A 15,709-nucleotide genomic window follows, 5' to 3' on the forward strand; every position below is an offset into this window, starting at 1 on the left:
AGAAAATCTTAAAGAATCCACTAAAGTAGAGGTAAGGAGTTCAGCAAGGTTGCAGGATATATTACCATCTATTAATTCTTGGTATATGGTACATAGGTGTTTTAATTTCTGTACTTTATGCTCAAAATGTTTCATAACTTAAAAGTGAAAAAGAATGGGCACAGCATTCCACAGTCTCATGGTAGGCTAGCTGCAGAACGCCATGCAGGCATCTGTTAAAGGCATTCTGGACTTCTGTCCTGACCCACTTAGACATTAGGGATACCAGATGGGAATGTGGATTCAGTAAACCTCTCCAGACGATTCTGATACATAAGCAGGTTTAGGAACCAGTGTGATCATTCTACAGGTGCCTAACACAGAGTCCTGTAGGACTGCCACCTCTCTTATTCTCTATGTGGGACAGCTGTTGATACAGTATATAGTTGTATTAGCTCTTGGTGGGAACATTGTCCAGGGTAAGGAGATCGCTCTGGAGAACAATTTTCAACACGTTATAGAAGAGCTGAAGGAACAAATTATTTGGCCTCAAATAAAGAACTGTAGCAATTGTCAAATGTTGCAAAGTTAGGGCATGGATATAGAGTTAGGGTTAAGCTTAAATTTCTTTACTTCACTGGGTAGAACCAGCTTTGGTTCTAAATAAGAAAGGGCTTAGTAATTGAATGGTTTGCTGTTTGGAAGTTGTGGGTGCCTTATTCCCTGAAATAGAGGCTGTTAGGAATGTTAGGGAATTCCTGCATAGGCTGGAAGGTTAGCATAGATAAATGAAAGCTCCTTTTCAGTGCTAAGGGGTTCTCCCCCCCTCCTTTTGACAATTTTTTGTTTCTTCCACAGAAGTATTTCAGTTTTCTGATCTTTCTACAATGAACATAGAATTAAGGAAAGATTTATTTTTCCTTCCTTCCTTCCTTCCTTGCTTCCTTCCTTCCTCCCTCCCTTTTTTTCTCCTTAGAAACAAATAATGCTTATTTGTCCCTCCACCCCCAGTTGTGTTTTGGAAGGTCTTTCCTTTCAGATTCAGAAAGGAATCTCTCCATCCTCGCATTCCTGCTGTCATAAGTCCCATTTTACCCAGTCCGAGGGATACCTGTGGAATTATATTTACTTCCTGTTGAAAGAAACAATTTTATTGGGGCTCTTGGTTGGCTTAACCTGTGGAGCATGTGACTCTTGATCTCGGGGTTGTGAGTTCGAGCCCCACATTGGGTGTATCGATTACTTTTAAAAAGATCATTCATAAATAAAAAACAATTCCACTTACCACTAATACTCTGTGCTTTTTTATAGTAGTATTTCTAATTTTCTTGTTGTTTCTTAGAACTGTGGGCTTCTCACTATAGAGTTGAAGGTTGAAAAAAAATTTTTTTTAATTTTGTCTTTTTATTTTTTTATTTTTTATTTTTTAAAGATTTTATTTATTTATTCGACAGAGATAGAGACAGCCAGCGAGAGAGGGAACACAAGCAGGGGGAGTGGGAGAGGAAGAAGCAGGCTCCTAGTGGAGGAGCCTGACGTGGGGCTCGATCCCATAACGCTGGGATCACGCCCTGAGCCGAAGGCAGACGCTTAACCGCTGTGCCACCCAGGCGCCCCTAATTTTGTCTTTTTAAATGAAGGTCACTATTTAGAAAATGAGTACTCTTCTCGTTTATTAGTGAAATACTTTACAATGGAGTCATCTCTCTTGTGGAGGAGACATTTCATACTTCTGTAAGGGCCTTGTATATTGAAAGGTATTTATTTAGTGTCTCTTTTCAGGTAGCCATGAAATAAAGCGTAACTAGCCTGCAGTACCCATCATTACAATAGTCTGTGCTAAACTTTTAAAAAAGGGCTCCTTGACATAAGAGTTTAGATGTCTAGTAGATTATACTTTTAACCTGACCGAAAAAGGTTTACCAATTTGTTTTTTTGTAAAGCTGTCCTCATTACCAATTAACAGAGTTTTATTTTTCACAGAAAAATTTTGAAAGATCTATCTTCTGAAGATACACGGGGCAGAAAAGGAGACGGAGAAAACCCTGGAGTTTCTGCTGTCACTTCTATGTCTGTTCCAACTCCCATCTATCAAACTAGCAGTGGACAGTACAGTACGTATAGGAATAAATTTTTATATGATGGACACATAAAAACTAACTTTCATAGAGAAGTGATGTATAGAAGGACTGTCGTGCTTTAATAGTGAGGATAATTGAAGAATAGCATTTTGAGCCAAAAATAATGCAAAGTACTTTTTCAGCATGATCACGTTTACTTCTTAAAACAGCTTTGTGAGATAGGCTATTATCAATATGAGGAAACTCATAAAGCCTTAGAGAGGTTAGATAATGTCCCTAAAGTCACACAGCTTGTGATACGCTTACTTTGGATTTTTGACAGATGCATGGAGTTGTCTAACCACTACCACAGTCAGGATACAGTTTTATCACCCCATGGAATTCTTTGTGCTATCCCTTTGTAGATGATTTCTCCTTCCACTCCTAACTCCTGTTCTTCAAGTCTAATTGACTCTTAACCTCAAAATCTGTGTCCCATCTGACCACCTCTCACGGTCTCCACCACCACCACCTTGGTTTATACTCTCATCTCAGTACTGTCGTGGTGATCTTGCTTCCGTTCTTGCTCTCATTCACTGTTTTCCATACTGCCGCCAAAGCGATTTATTGAAAATGTCAGTCAGATCACACTTTGGCTCCAGACCCTCCAGTGACGTTCCATCGCACCTAGAATAAGTTCTGTAAGGGTGAGTTCCATCCAGGATCTGGCCTTGCTTACCCAGCTCCTGTCTCATCTCCAACTGGATGGCATTCTGGCAACACAGACCTTGCTGTTTCTCCAACACACAAAGCTTGTTTCTGCTTCAGGATGTGTGGGCTTGTCATCCCCGCTCCCTGGCACAGTCTCATCCCAGAGCCTCGTATGACCTGCATCCTCACTCCTGCGCCGCTTAAGTATCACTTCCTCAGAGACTGCTCTTCTTAAAATATGCTCTTCGGTTAACTTTCTTTTTATAGCATTTATATGTAATTATAAAAAAGTATATATTAGTTTTTTTTAATTATAGATTATATAGAATTATAGATCAGCGTATTTATGATCTGTTCTCAAGGATAAGTTCCTCGAGGGAAAGAACTTTGTCTTGTTCACAGATGTGAACACCAGGTGTAGAAGGCCTGGTGCAGAGTAGGCTTTCGGTGAAGTTTGTTATGAATAAATTACTTAAAGAATATATATAAAACACCTCAATGAGGACACATGAGAAACTGAGAACAGTGGTTGCAAGGAAGGAAACCTGGGAGCAGGATCAGAGGCAGTTGAGAAGTTCACTTTCATTTTAAATAAAACTGAATTTTTTTTTAACCATATACATGCATTACTGTTTTCAAAAAAAATTTTCTTAAAGCAGCATATTAGCAAGTTAAAATTATGATACATTAATATGGTTTGTTATTCTAAAACAATTAAATTAGAAATTATGAAAACTACTTAGAAACTTAGGCTAAGATTTCATATGTTATAATTGAAATAAGTACCAACTAGTATTTAAGACAGCATGATCCAGAACTTCCTTGATGATGAAAATGTTCTATATTTGCATTGTCCAGTACAAGAGCTGCTAAGCCACGTGTGACTACAGAGCACTTGAAAGGTGGCTGCTGAGACTGAGGAATTGGATTTTTTATCTTGTTTTAGTTAATTTAAGTAGCCACTTGTGGCTGATGGCTACTGTATCAGTGCAGATTTAGAGTAAACTCAACCAGGTAAATACACAGGTAAAACAAAAATAGGAAGGGGCTCCTGGGTGGCTCAGTCAGTTAAGCATCTGCCTTTGGCTCAGGTCATGACCTTGGGGTCCTGGGATGGGGCCACACTGGGCTCTGTGCTTGTAGGGAGTCTGCTGCTTCTCTCCCTTTGCCCTCTCCCTGCTCATGCATCTCTCTCAAATAAATAAAATCTTAAAAAAAAAAAAAAGATATGTTACAAAATGTTAACAGTTCTGTATTGTTGCCTGTACTTAACATCAAAAGACATAAATCTATACATATGTGTGTATGGATCCACATATTTTGATGTGTATTAATATATCAGTCTATATGAACATAGGGAAAAGATTAGGAAGGATATAACCAAAAATAATGGTTACCTCAGGATGAGGGTGGGGTAGCTAGTGGGATAAATAGGGATAGAGAATGAGGAGTTTTACTTTATACACACACACACACACACGTATGTTATGTATATTATAGGAGATTGCTAATATAAATTTAAAACAAATGTCTGCATCTAAACACTGTCGTCACTTCTAAAGTCATATAAATTGAAGTATATGGGAATATTTGTTGTGTGGCAGTGGGGGAGGAATTAGAAACTCCTGAAAGAAATTTTATTTTCAGTTAAAACACACACATCCAGACAAGTGTGCTTTGGCTTTCTGACGCCAAAGTGTAAAAGAAAAAATGTTGCATAATGATAATCTGATAAGAGAGTACAGAGATGAGGCATGAAATTCTAAAGGGGATTTATTATGTGGAATTGAGTAATGCTAAAATGTTTTCTATTCGGTCAAACCTTTTGGGTGTTATCATATAAGGTTTGAGAGGAAAGCATTAACATAAGTAAAATTCATTGAAAAATGCTTGGGCAGCACATAGTAGTAATGGGATCTATGTATGGGCTTTCTCATGACCACCTTACTGGTGATTTTCACTAGGAAGTGACTTGAACAGATTACATCTGTAAAATATCACTCACGTAAATAACATTTTAATTTTTAACAGTAGTTATCACTGGACAGCAGCGCTCAGAAACAGTATGAAGATTTATGTTTTCATTGTGTAACCTTTAATCCTATGTAAAATTTTTCCATATGCACACCTAATCTATTCAAAACTTTTGAGCTTATTTGAATAAAAATTACAAACTGTGTTAATATTTCCTTCTATTTGTTTTTCCTTTAAGAGCCAGAAGTACCCTCTCCTAATGCCCAGAACTGCTGTGATAACATTAGCAATTAGCATGCAGTGCTTCACGGAGACTAAAACGTGTTTTGACTAATCAGTTCCACTGTACAGTTTGAGACTAAATTTAAGATTAGTGCATCTGAACTGTAAAATTTTATAGAGAAATGCCATTTTATTTCTTTTACATATAGTTCACCCAGAGTAGTTGCCAGTTAGGAAGTGAACTGCATTCAAACCTGTTTTAATAATTAGTGTTTGGGGTTTTTTTTTTTTCCACCAATCCTTTGCAATTAGTATATTGTCTAGCCTTACAATAGCTATGTTCTCTCTTTGGTTAAAGTTGCCATTGCCCCAAATGGAGCCTTACAACTGGCCAGTCCAGGCACAGATGGAGTACAGGGACTTCAGACATTAACCATGACAAATTCAGGCAGTACTCAGCAAGGTACAACCATTCTCCAGTATGCACAGACCTCTGATGGACAGCAGATTCTTGTGCCCAGCAACCAGGTGGTTGTACAAAGTAAGTATGCTCGAGTGTCTATGGAAAACATCCCAGTGTCCTTTCAAAGACACGTATGCATTAACTCATTCTTCTGACCACACAGCTGCATCAGGAGATATGCAGACGTACCAGATCCGCACCACGCCTTCAGCTACTCCGCTGCCGCAGACCGTGGTGATGACCTCTCCTGTGACTCTTACATCTCAAACAACTAAGACAGATGACCCCCAACTGAAAAGAGAAATAAGGTTGATGAAAAACAGGTAGGTAGGTAGTCAGATTGTACTGCCAGAATGGGTAATGTTTTTCTAAATCTCAGAACATAACCAGGGATTACCTGGAAGTGTATATTAAAAATGAGAGAGGGGGCACCTGGGTGGCGCAGTTGTTAAGTGAGCCTTCGGCTCAGGTCATGACCCCGGGGTCTTGGGATCGAGCCCCGCATTGGGCTCCCTGCTCAGTGGGCAGCCTGCTTCTCCCTCTCCCACTGCTTGTGTTCCCTCCCTCGCTCTCTCTCTGTCAAATAAATAAATAAATATAATCTTTAAAAATAAATAAATAAATACAAATGAGAGAGGTTTGGGGCCCCTGGCTGGCTCGGTCGGTGGATCACACGACTTGTAATCCTGGGGGTTGTGAGTTTGAGCCCGACACTGGGTTAGAGCTTACTTTTTTAAAAAAATGAGAGAGGTTTATATTGGCTTTTTTTTTTTAACTGAGTGTTAGATTATGTCTAGTTTATTTCCAGTGGATTGGTGTGTCCCATTGCTCAGTCGCCTTATTTAATATAGTGTGTCTTTTGAATAGTACTATTAAGGAAAGCTTTTCAAACAATATATTTTATTCTTGTGGGGCTGACAAAAATGAAAATAATAATTTGCTGCTTGCGGGGCGCTTGGGTGGCACAGCGGTTGAGCGTCTGCCTTCGGCTCAGGGCGTGATCCCGGCGTTATGGGATCGAGCCCCACATCAGGCTCCTCCACTATGAGCCTGCTTCTTCCTCTCCCACTCCCCCTGCTTGTGTTCCCTCTCTCACTGGCTGTCTCTATCTCTGTCGAATAAATAAACAAAATCTTTATAAATAAATAAATAATTTGCTGCTTGCCATTGACAGCAAGGAGAGGAAAGAATTCCTGCAAAAACTGACGGACACAGCAGTGCTCCTAAAAAATAAATTTCACCCGTGAATATATAGCAGTGATTTAACCTCCAGAAATATTTACTTTCATTTTAGACGTATTTTCTTTTTACGATTTATTTATTTATTTATTTGGGGGGGGAGAGACAGAGATAGCGAGAGAGCTCAGGCAGGGAGGAGAGGGAGAAGCAGGCTCCCTGCTGAGCAGGGAGCCCAACGAGGGGCTGGATCCCAGGATGCTGGGATCATAACCTGAGCTGAAGGCAGACGCTTAACCGACTGAGCCATGTAGGCGCCCTTCATTTTAAATGTATTTTAAACCTAGCTATGTGAGATGTATGTACATCAGCCATGGAAAACCACCAGTTCTTTGAGAAAAAGAATGTAATGGGTAGCTTTCTGCAGTGATTTCATGGGAAAAAAAGAGAAAGGACACCAGTAAACTGTATTAGGAACCAAAAAGGGTAAATACCCAGGAGTAAAACAATTTTTTAAAAAATTAAATAGGATTCTATTTTCAGCTCCTCACCAATAAGTTAGAAAGCTAGAATAAAAGGATGATTTTCTAAAGCACTCAAAATTATTCTAAAAGAACCAGAGGGATACATTTAATTACTTCAAGATAAAATGTTTCTTTTCTAAAAACTGAAAGCAGGCATCGTTGTAAATGAACTTGGTGACATGGCAGGGATTGTCTGTTGTTTTGAAGGTTCCAAGAAATGCATTAAGACAAGGAACTGAAGTACGTTATATAAATGCTAGGAAAAATTGTGGTTTTTTGCTGATGATATGATTGTGTACCTAGGAAATCCAAAAGACTTGTTAAAAATTACTAGAATGAGACTTCTCTTTCTGACAGTAGAGCCTAGGCTATGCAGTATTTTTAAAAGCTTGATGAAATATAAAAACCACCCTTTTAAATGATCGGATGAGCCTGGAGGAGAAGGTTAGGAATGGAGCAGAAGCACAAGCCACGAGGTTAATAAGCACTGTAGCGGCCCCTGTCAGTTCTGTAGACGGAGTCACATCTCTGTGACGGCTATAGCTTTGGTGCCCAGAGGGGACTGGGGACAAAGCCTGGGCTCTGTTCAGGGCGGGACACTGGCTCAGAGAGTCTTATGAAGTCAGCATCTCAGACATGTTCTACCAAAAATGGAGGGTTATAAAGGTGACCCTTGAACAACACAGGAGTTGGGGCGCTGACCCCCCACTGTTGAAAATTCATGTATAACTTGATTCCCCCAAAACTTAGCCTACTATTGACCAGAATCCAGTCAATTAACACATATTTTGTATGTTATATGTACTATATACTGTATTCTTTAAATAAGCCAGAAAATGTTATTGAGAAAATCATAAGGAAAATACATTTACAGGACTATATTCATTGAAAAACATCTGCGTATAAGTAGACTGACACAGTTGAAACCTGTGTTGTTTAAGAGTCAGCTGTAATTTAAAAATGGGTCTGGGGCCATAGTGCCCCAACTTTTTGGGAAAAAAGCAATCTCAACATAGGCTTTATCAAATTCCCATACATTGAGTTCTAACAAATACAAGTTGAAAAATCACAGACTACCCAAGGAATTAGGACTCCATCATGATATGTGCCAAACCTTTATGTAATTCTCACAAAAGTCTTTGAGGTGTATATATTATTTCCAGTTTTTTTGAGATGAGGAAGCTGAGACTTAGGTTAATTTATTTCCCCAAGGTTAAGCTACTTAGTTAGCGGTAGAGGTAGGATTTAAACATACGCGTCCAAGTTTTAGAGTCCAGAGACTTAGATAATACCACACACTACCTTTCAGGAGCCAGTCAGAAGAGCAGACAGAAGAAGGAGTTATGTAAAGTATTCTGCTGACTGTCTACTATTTTTAAAGGGAAAAGAAAGGATGTCATTGAAAATCATCAAAGATCAAGAGACTATAAAAATGATAAAAATTGGGAAAAATAACTTATTAGTAGCAAATGTATAGTCATCTGCTTAGAACATCAAGGAGAATCATCTACAAAGTATGAAAGCTTGAAAAAGAAACGATTCTCTTCAACATTGTACTGGAAACCTTTGACAGTTTAGTAAAACAGGAAAAGGGCTGGAGGGGTGGATTACAAGGTTAATTTAAATGAAAGAAAACCTTTTTTTTTTATATAATTGTCTATTTTTTTAAAATGGACTTACAGAAAAAGAATTAGAAGTAATGAATTTATAAGATTGCTAGATATAAAACCTGTTTTCAAAAATCCTATTTCTTTACATCAGTGATGGTTTGTAAATAATTATTAAAAAGATACATTTATATTATCAACAAATAAAATACCTGAGAATAAATCTAACCAAAGACATCCGGGACATTTATGAAAAATATTGTGCAGTGTTTTTGAAAGACATTAAGGAAGATCTAAATAAATGGAGAAATAAATACTGTGTCCATAAATATGGAAACTCAGTATTATAAAGATGACTATTTTTCCCCCAATTGATCCATAGATTCAATGCAGTTCCAATCAAAACCCAAACAGGTTGTTTGAAGAACTTGACAAGTGGTACTAAAATTTATAGAAGAGTAGAGGGGCAAGAACAGCCAAAATATTCCAGACAAGAATAAGGTGAGGAGATAAGTTTATTTAAAGCTGTGGTAATTGAAATAATGTGATACTGGCATTGAGAAAAAAACCAAAATGACCAAAGAAATGGCTCAAACACAGATCCATGGGCACATGAAACCCTGATACGATAGGACAGGGTTTATTGGGGGAAGGGGGGACTCTTCAATAAATGGTACTAGGATAATTATTGATACGTGAAAAAATACTGGATTTCTTTCTCACACCATACACAAAAATCACTGCAGATGGATTAAAAACACAAATGTGAAAGGTGACATTTTGAAATTTTTCATTGAGAACATATAATCTTACGGTTTCAGGAATAGGGAAAGATCCCTTAAAACACCTCACACCCCGTCCTGCACACAAACATTAACCTAAAGATGAATGAGTCTTCATTAATAATTTCTCTTCATCAGAGATAGAGTGAAAATATAAGCTTCAACCCTATAAAGGATATATGTAACATATCTAACCCCCCAAAAAAAATTTGTTTGAAAAAATATATCTTTCAAATTAAGAAGTACAAGCCAACAGAAGATGAACAGGCATTTCTCAGAACACACAAGTGGATGACAATCCTATGAAAGATTGCTTGCCCTTATCAGTAATCAGAGAAATGCAAAATAATACCACATACTTAGAATCATTTATCCCCACCCAATTGACAAAAATCTTAGAGTCTAACCAGGAATTGGCAAGCTTTTGGAACAGTGGAACTCAAAGACTTCTTACAGGAGTGAGAATTGGTATGGCCACTTTGAAGTTCATTGGCCTTATCTTGTACAGTTGACCTGGATATGCTCTACGGTTTAGCTGTTTTACTCTCTGTATGTGACGAGAGAGCCTATTGCAGGAAGTATGCCTAAGAATGTTCACACAGCAAAAATCAGGAAACTACCTAATATTCATAAGTGAACAGAATGGATACATAAATTGTGGCTGTATTTATACAATGTAATAGTGTTCATTTGTATTGACTGAGTGAATGATAACTTTAATATGAATAGATACTAGGAAAAATAAAGTTGAGGGAAAGCAAGTTGTAATTTTAGAAAATAAGTAAAAGATTGAAGGTGGTAATTGCTTCCGGGCAAGAGGCGGTGGTATGGAATCAGGAAAAGGCACAGGGGGTTCTTCAGTCTAAGTCGTGTTTTCTCTTACAAGTTGGGTGTTGGGTTTACATGTGTTCACTTTATCATTATGCTTCATAACTGATATCTACACTTCATACAGTCTTTTGTGTGTGACTATTCTGTAATAAGTTTTAAAACTACACTGATTTATAAGGAAACTTAGTAAGTTGTTTTTCTATGAATTACCATTTTGAAAGTACTATTAACATTAGTGACAAATCATAAAATACTTAGTAAATTCAATAGGAAAGGCATAGGATCCACATTTTAAAAATCTTATTGAGAGCTAAAACAGTATCCAAACATATAGAAAATACCAGTGTTCTTCAGTGAGGACTTTTAATATAAAATGTCAGTTCTTCCAAAATTCGCATGTAAATTTATTGTGATTCAAGTTAGAATCTTTGTAGATCTCCATGGAATTGGGCAAAATAAGATGAAAATTTAAATGAAAAAAGTATTCAAAAATGCTCAAGAACTGGGGTCCTGGGTGGCTCAGTCATTAAGTGTCTGCCTTCAGCTCAGGTCATGATCCCACGGTCTGGGGATTGAGTCCCGCATCGAGCCCTACTTTGGGCTCCCTGCTCAGCGGGGGTCTGCTTCTCCCTCTGCTTGCCACTCCCCTGCTTGTACTCTCTCTCTCCCCGTCAAATAAATAAATAAAAATTTTGCAAAAAAACAAGAACAGAAAGAGGTTATCTGTCCTGTTAGGCATTGAAACCTACGCTCTAAAGCAACTGTAATCAAAACTTGATATAAGTGGGGTGCCTGGCTGGAAAAACAAAAAACCCCGAAAGTTGTATCAGCAGAGGGGGGCAGACAGTAACACTAGCAAACACGGAAGAGCCCCAAAATAGCCTTTTGTGTTAGTTAAGTAGAGCACTTCTAAAGGATGGTTTATTTAATAAATGTTAACTGACACAGCTCCACATCTGAAAGAAAATTAAATTGGACCCCCATTTTATATCACATACAAGAGTCATTCCAGATGGATTAAAGACTTCATTGTGGAAAAATTAAGCCATAGGATCTTTAAAATTAAGAGAAGAACATACAGTGCATGGAATATTAATCTAAGCCAAGAAAAAGACTAAAAAAGAAACATTTATGGTGTAAGATATAAAAATGAGAAGTCATGAGTAGATTAGAAAGTCATATAAAAACAGATAGATAAAGAAGGGGGTGCCTGGATTAAGCTCTGCGCTCAACAGGGAGTCTGCTTAAGACTCTCCCTCTGCCCCTCCCCCCATGCATGTGCACGGGTGTACACACAGTCTCTCTCTCTCTCAAATCTTTTTTTAAAAAGATAAAGGATTAATATGTATAATGCACAGAGAGTGTTCTTAGGTTGTAATTTCTCATCGTAAAACAAGGTATGATTGGGAAAGGGTGTAAACAGGCAGTTTATATAAGAGATCCAAAAGCCAATATTTGGAAAGACGTTCAGTCTAACTAGTAGTAGTTAGGGAAATGAAAATGAATTAACAATGAAATATTCACATAGCAAAGATCTGTACCAACATAGAAATATAATTAAAACTGTATGAGTAAAAAAGCAAGTTGCAGATAATACCTACATTACATAGTATAAAAAATACTCAGAATAATACTTTTTCATTTCTGTAAGTATGTAATACATGTATGTGACTTCATAGAAATACTCTAGGGGCACTGGGTGGCTCAGTTGGTTAAGCGTCTGCCTTCAGCTTAGGTCATGATCCTGGGATCAAGGCCCACATGGGGCTCTCCACTCAGTGGGGAGTCTGCTTCTCCCTCTCCCTCCCCGTACTCGAGGTTTCTGTCTCATAAATAAATAAAATCTTTTAAAAAAATATTCTAAGAGGACATATAAACTGAGTATAAAGCACTGTTTGTAATTAAAACCCAAATAAAAATTAAAGAAACTGTGTCAGAAGTTAACGAGAGGACCCATAATTTCGCTCCGTGGTATTTATCCATGAAAAATGGGGTATCTGTTCACAAAGAGACAGGCATAGGCATAGGAGCTAAAATTGGACACAGTAAACTGTGGTGATGGTCACACAGTGGAATACACCGGCAACAGTACGGTAAAGACCACTGCACAGCAACATCAATGAGCCTCAAAAATACAATGAGTGAAAGGAGATCGGACACGAGTACGTTCTGTAGGAGATTGTAGAATAGGAGAAACTTCATCTGTAGTGATAAAAATCAGAACAGTAGTTGTCTGGGGAGAGGACTGACCAGGAATGGGCTCGCTGGAGCTTTCTGAGACAACAAAGATGTTCTGTCTTCAGAAGTGTGTGGGTTTTATAGGTGTATGCATTCGCCACATGGATTGAATCCTGTACCTAAGATGAACGTATTTGGATGTATTTAGACGAGCAGGGAGGACTGTACAGGTGCATTTACCCCTTAAAGAATGTGAACTGCTTTTCTAACATTGGTTTTTAATGCTTACATTTAGAGAAGCTGCTCGAGAATGTCGCAGAAAGAAGAAAGAATATGTGAAATGCCTGGAAAATCGAGTTGCAGTCTTGGAAAATCAAAACAAAACTCTAATAGAAGAGTTAAAAACTTTGAAGGATCTTTATTCCCATAAAAGTGTTTGATTAAGAAAGAAAATATTTTTGCAGACTTGCCTAAAAATTAGATGGATTTCTTTTCTCTTTAGTGGAGTTTATAAATTAAAAGGTCAAACATGAAGCTTTTTCTTTAGGCTTTTGCAACTCAAAGATAAATATCTTATGCAAGAGATCTGGTGACAGAAGGAAGATAAAGTGGAAAATAACCTCAAGGAAGTTACTGGCACAACTGGAAACTCTGTAAAAACTATAACCCTACTCAAGAAGCAGGAAATGAACTTTCACCAATTTGAATTTTCTAAATAACAAGAATCCAAAAATGGCAGATAAGATGAAATTTGGTAAATTGATTTTTAAAATAAATCAGTTTACCCTGTAGGTTTGCATTTCTTACTGTTTCCTAAAATTTACCTTTTTCAGTTGTGTGTGTGCGCGTGTGTATCTGTTTTATTTCTGCCAATAAATTCTAAATTACAAATAGAAAAGCTAATACATAACTCAATATATAAATTATGTGTTCTGATTTTGTATACTTGTTCTATCGTCAGATCTTTTAAATGGGTTTTTTAAAGTTTGTTTCTTGGACTTGAGAGGGGTTTTGAGACTTGCTTGGGTTAACTATTTTTGAGGCTTTGTCCTAAAAGGCATCTAAGGTACATGAATGGAGTGTGGTGATTTTGTAACTTTTTTTTTTTTTTTATCAGAATGGAAAGTGAACTTCTGTTTAAAAGTTTGACACTTTTAAATAGCTTGTTTTTTGGTTACTCTGGGAATGGAGATTTTCTACAAATATATAATAAATTGTTTTTTGATTCTATATTCTGTATGCAGTTGAATATACATTACTTATTCTGTTGTGCTTTAATAGAATGGAATGTTTACAGGCCCTTGAGATGATATTAGAGTATTTTTTAAAAACCTTTTGCAGACGCACACCAAAGTTTCCAAGAGGATTTTATAACCAATATAATGTAAGGGTTATCAGAGTCTAAAACAGTATGGTTCTTAAGGCAATTTTATGTGAGAGTCTATTTTGTAATGTAGTGAATGGTACCTTTCTAAGAAAAGTGACTGCCAATATATTTTTATAGCTAATCTTTATAAATTCTAAAGTTGAGTTTTTAATGATTATTTTAAATGTTTATATAGTTTGTTTAGTAAAAAAAAATATTTTGCATCTCAAAGTATCATTTTTATATTATGAGAGGTAAAGTTTGCAGATCGGCTAATATTTGAATTGCAAGTTTTGTATGCAGTTTTATCCAAAGCTCAAGAACGCCCGTCAGTACCCCAGTGTTTAACCTCTGGATTCCAGTGTGTACACACTTTGAGATTGTACTGCGGAACTGCTGCGTGCTTCTTACACTGTGTGTACCATATTGTTGTCTGTGAAATTAAAGGATATTTGATAAAATTAAGTTTGCTGAATGTAAAATATATTGCTTGCTATGTGAACAACAAGCTTCCTGATAGCCATTCTGTTCATTATACTAACTAGTATCTTTCTGGTTTTAAAATGAGGATCAACTTAAAATTCTGGTCTACGCAGCCTATTTTAAGAGAGAGTATATGTTTGAATCAGTCAGAACCAGTTATAATAAACTAAAAGCTAAATTTTTTGCTCTGCCAGTGTTTATTAGGACGTGGTTAAGGAGAAACCTTATTTGACAAATTTGTGTAATCCTAATGAAAAATTTCATTAACAGTATTTTTTAAAATGGGACTCTGTTGATTTGGCAGCAGTTTATGAAAAGAAAAAAGTTTGATCACCCATGGGATTACTTACATCACTTATTATTTGGTATAAAGCCAAAAGGAGGTATGGGGTCAGTGCCTTACATCAAGAGTATTTTAAAAGATAATATAGGGTAGGTGTTATGCTTGGCTGTCACAGGGACTGTTTAGCTCTAAACGCCCTCACAGCTGGACAGCATAAACGTTTATGAACTGAGCACTGCCTGCCCACTTCTGTATGGCCTTGCTCTCACTGAAACAAGGGACCTAGGCTAGCACTTTAGAACAGGTGCGAGCAAGCTACTGATGATTCCATAAATGCATACCAAATTCTCTCTCAAGAGGTTTTTCTAACTTGAATCCAATGAGGGGATTATGGAATTTTGAAACTGATTATAGTCCAAATCTAAATTAGACTCCAAAAGTTCAGTTACTGATGAAATTATTTCCTTAGCTCAATTTACTGTTTTACATAAATTTATTACCAGTTTATATTTTATATTGATGGAAATAATTACTGCCCATGAACAGATCTTGAGTATATAAATTAAGGTATCACTTTAGTTTTATTGTACAGAGCATGTATGGCATGAATTAGAGCTTTGAAAATCTTACTACAGTTGATCCTTGAACAACGCAGGGGTCAGGGGCACGGACCCCCTGTGCGGTCAAAAATTCACGCACAACTTCTGACTCACCCAAAATTCACGAACCTACTGTTGACCAGAAGCCTTACCAATAACAGTCAATTAACACATATTTTGTATGTTCCAGGTATTATATACTGTATTTTACAATAAAGCTAGAGAAAAGAAAATATTAAAGTCACAAGGAAAATACATTTCTAGTACTGTACTATATCAAAAAATAAATAAATCTGTGTTTAAGTGGGCCTGCGCAGTTCAAACCTGTGCTGCTTAAGGGTCAGCTGCATATTTGTTCATTCAGTTATATTGAAGTTACTGGTTAAATGTGAAAATATGTGGACATAGGAATGATAAAAAATATATTTATGGCTTGTAATTATATAGTTGTAATAATGGCAGTTCAAATTC

At 37.0% G+C, this 15,709-nt stretch overlaps 1 protein-coding gene across 7 annotated transcripts in view; it reads left to right on the plus strand.

The window, feature by feature from the left end:
- Positions 1-15,709, plus strand: part of ATF1 (activating transcription factor 1) — an 89,729-nt gene that overhangs the window by 62,254 nt on the left and 11,766 nt on the right. For 4 of the 7 annotated variants that reach the window (XM_034646559.1, XM_034646562.1, XM_011227887.3 and 1 more), the window contains 4 exons: positions 1,963-2,093; positions 5,305-5,487; positions 5,573-5,732; positions 12,803-14,338. In XM_034646559.1, coding sequence (XP_034502450.1) covers positions 1,963-2,093; positions 5,305-5,487; positions 5,573-5,732; positions 12,803-12,947 — 619 coding nt within the window. In that variant the 3' untranslated portion in view covers positions 12,948-14,338. Of the gene's footprint in view, positions 1-1,962; positions 2,094-5,304; positions 5,488-5,572; positions 5,733-9,098; positions 9,218-12,802; positions 14,339-15,709 lie in introns of those variants that run through there. The other 3 variants (XM_034646560.1, XM_034646564.1, XM_034646561.1) reach the window with 3 other exon arrangements.

This window comes from Ailuropoda melanoleuca, chromosome 16, assembly GCF_002007445.2.
Source record: "Ailuropoda melanoleuca isolate Jingjing chromosome 16, ASM200744v2, whole genome shotgun sequence".
In the NCBI taxonomy this organism is placed as follows: domain Eukaryota; kingdom Metazoa; phylum Chordata; class Mammalia; order Carnivora; family Ursidae; genus Ailuropoda; species Ailuropoda melanoleuca.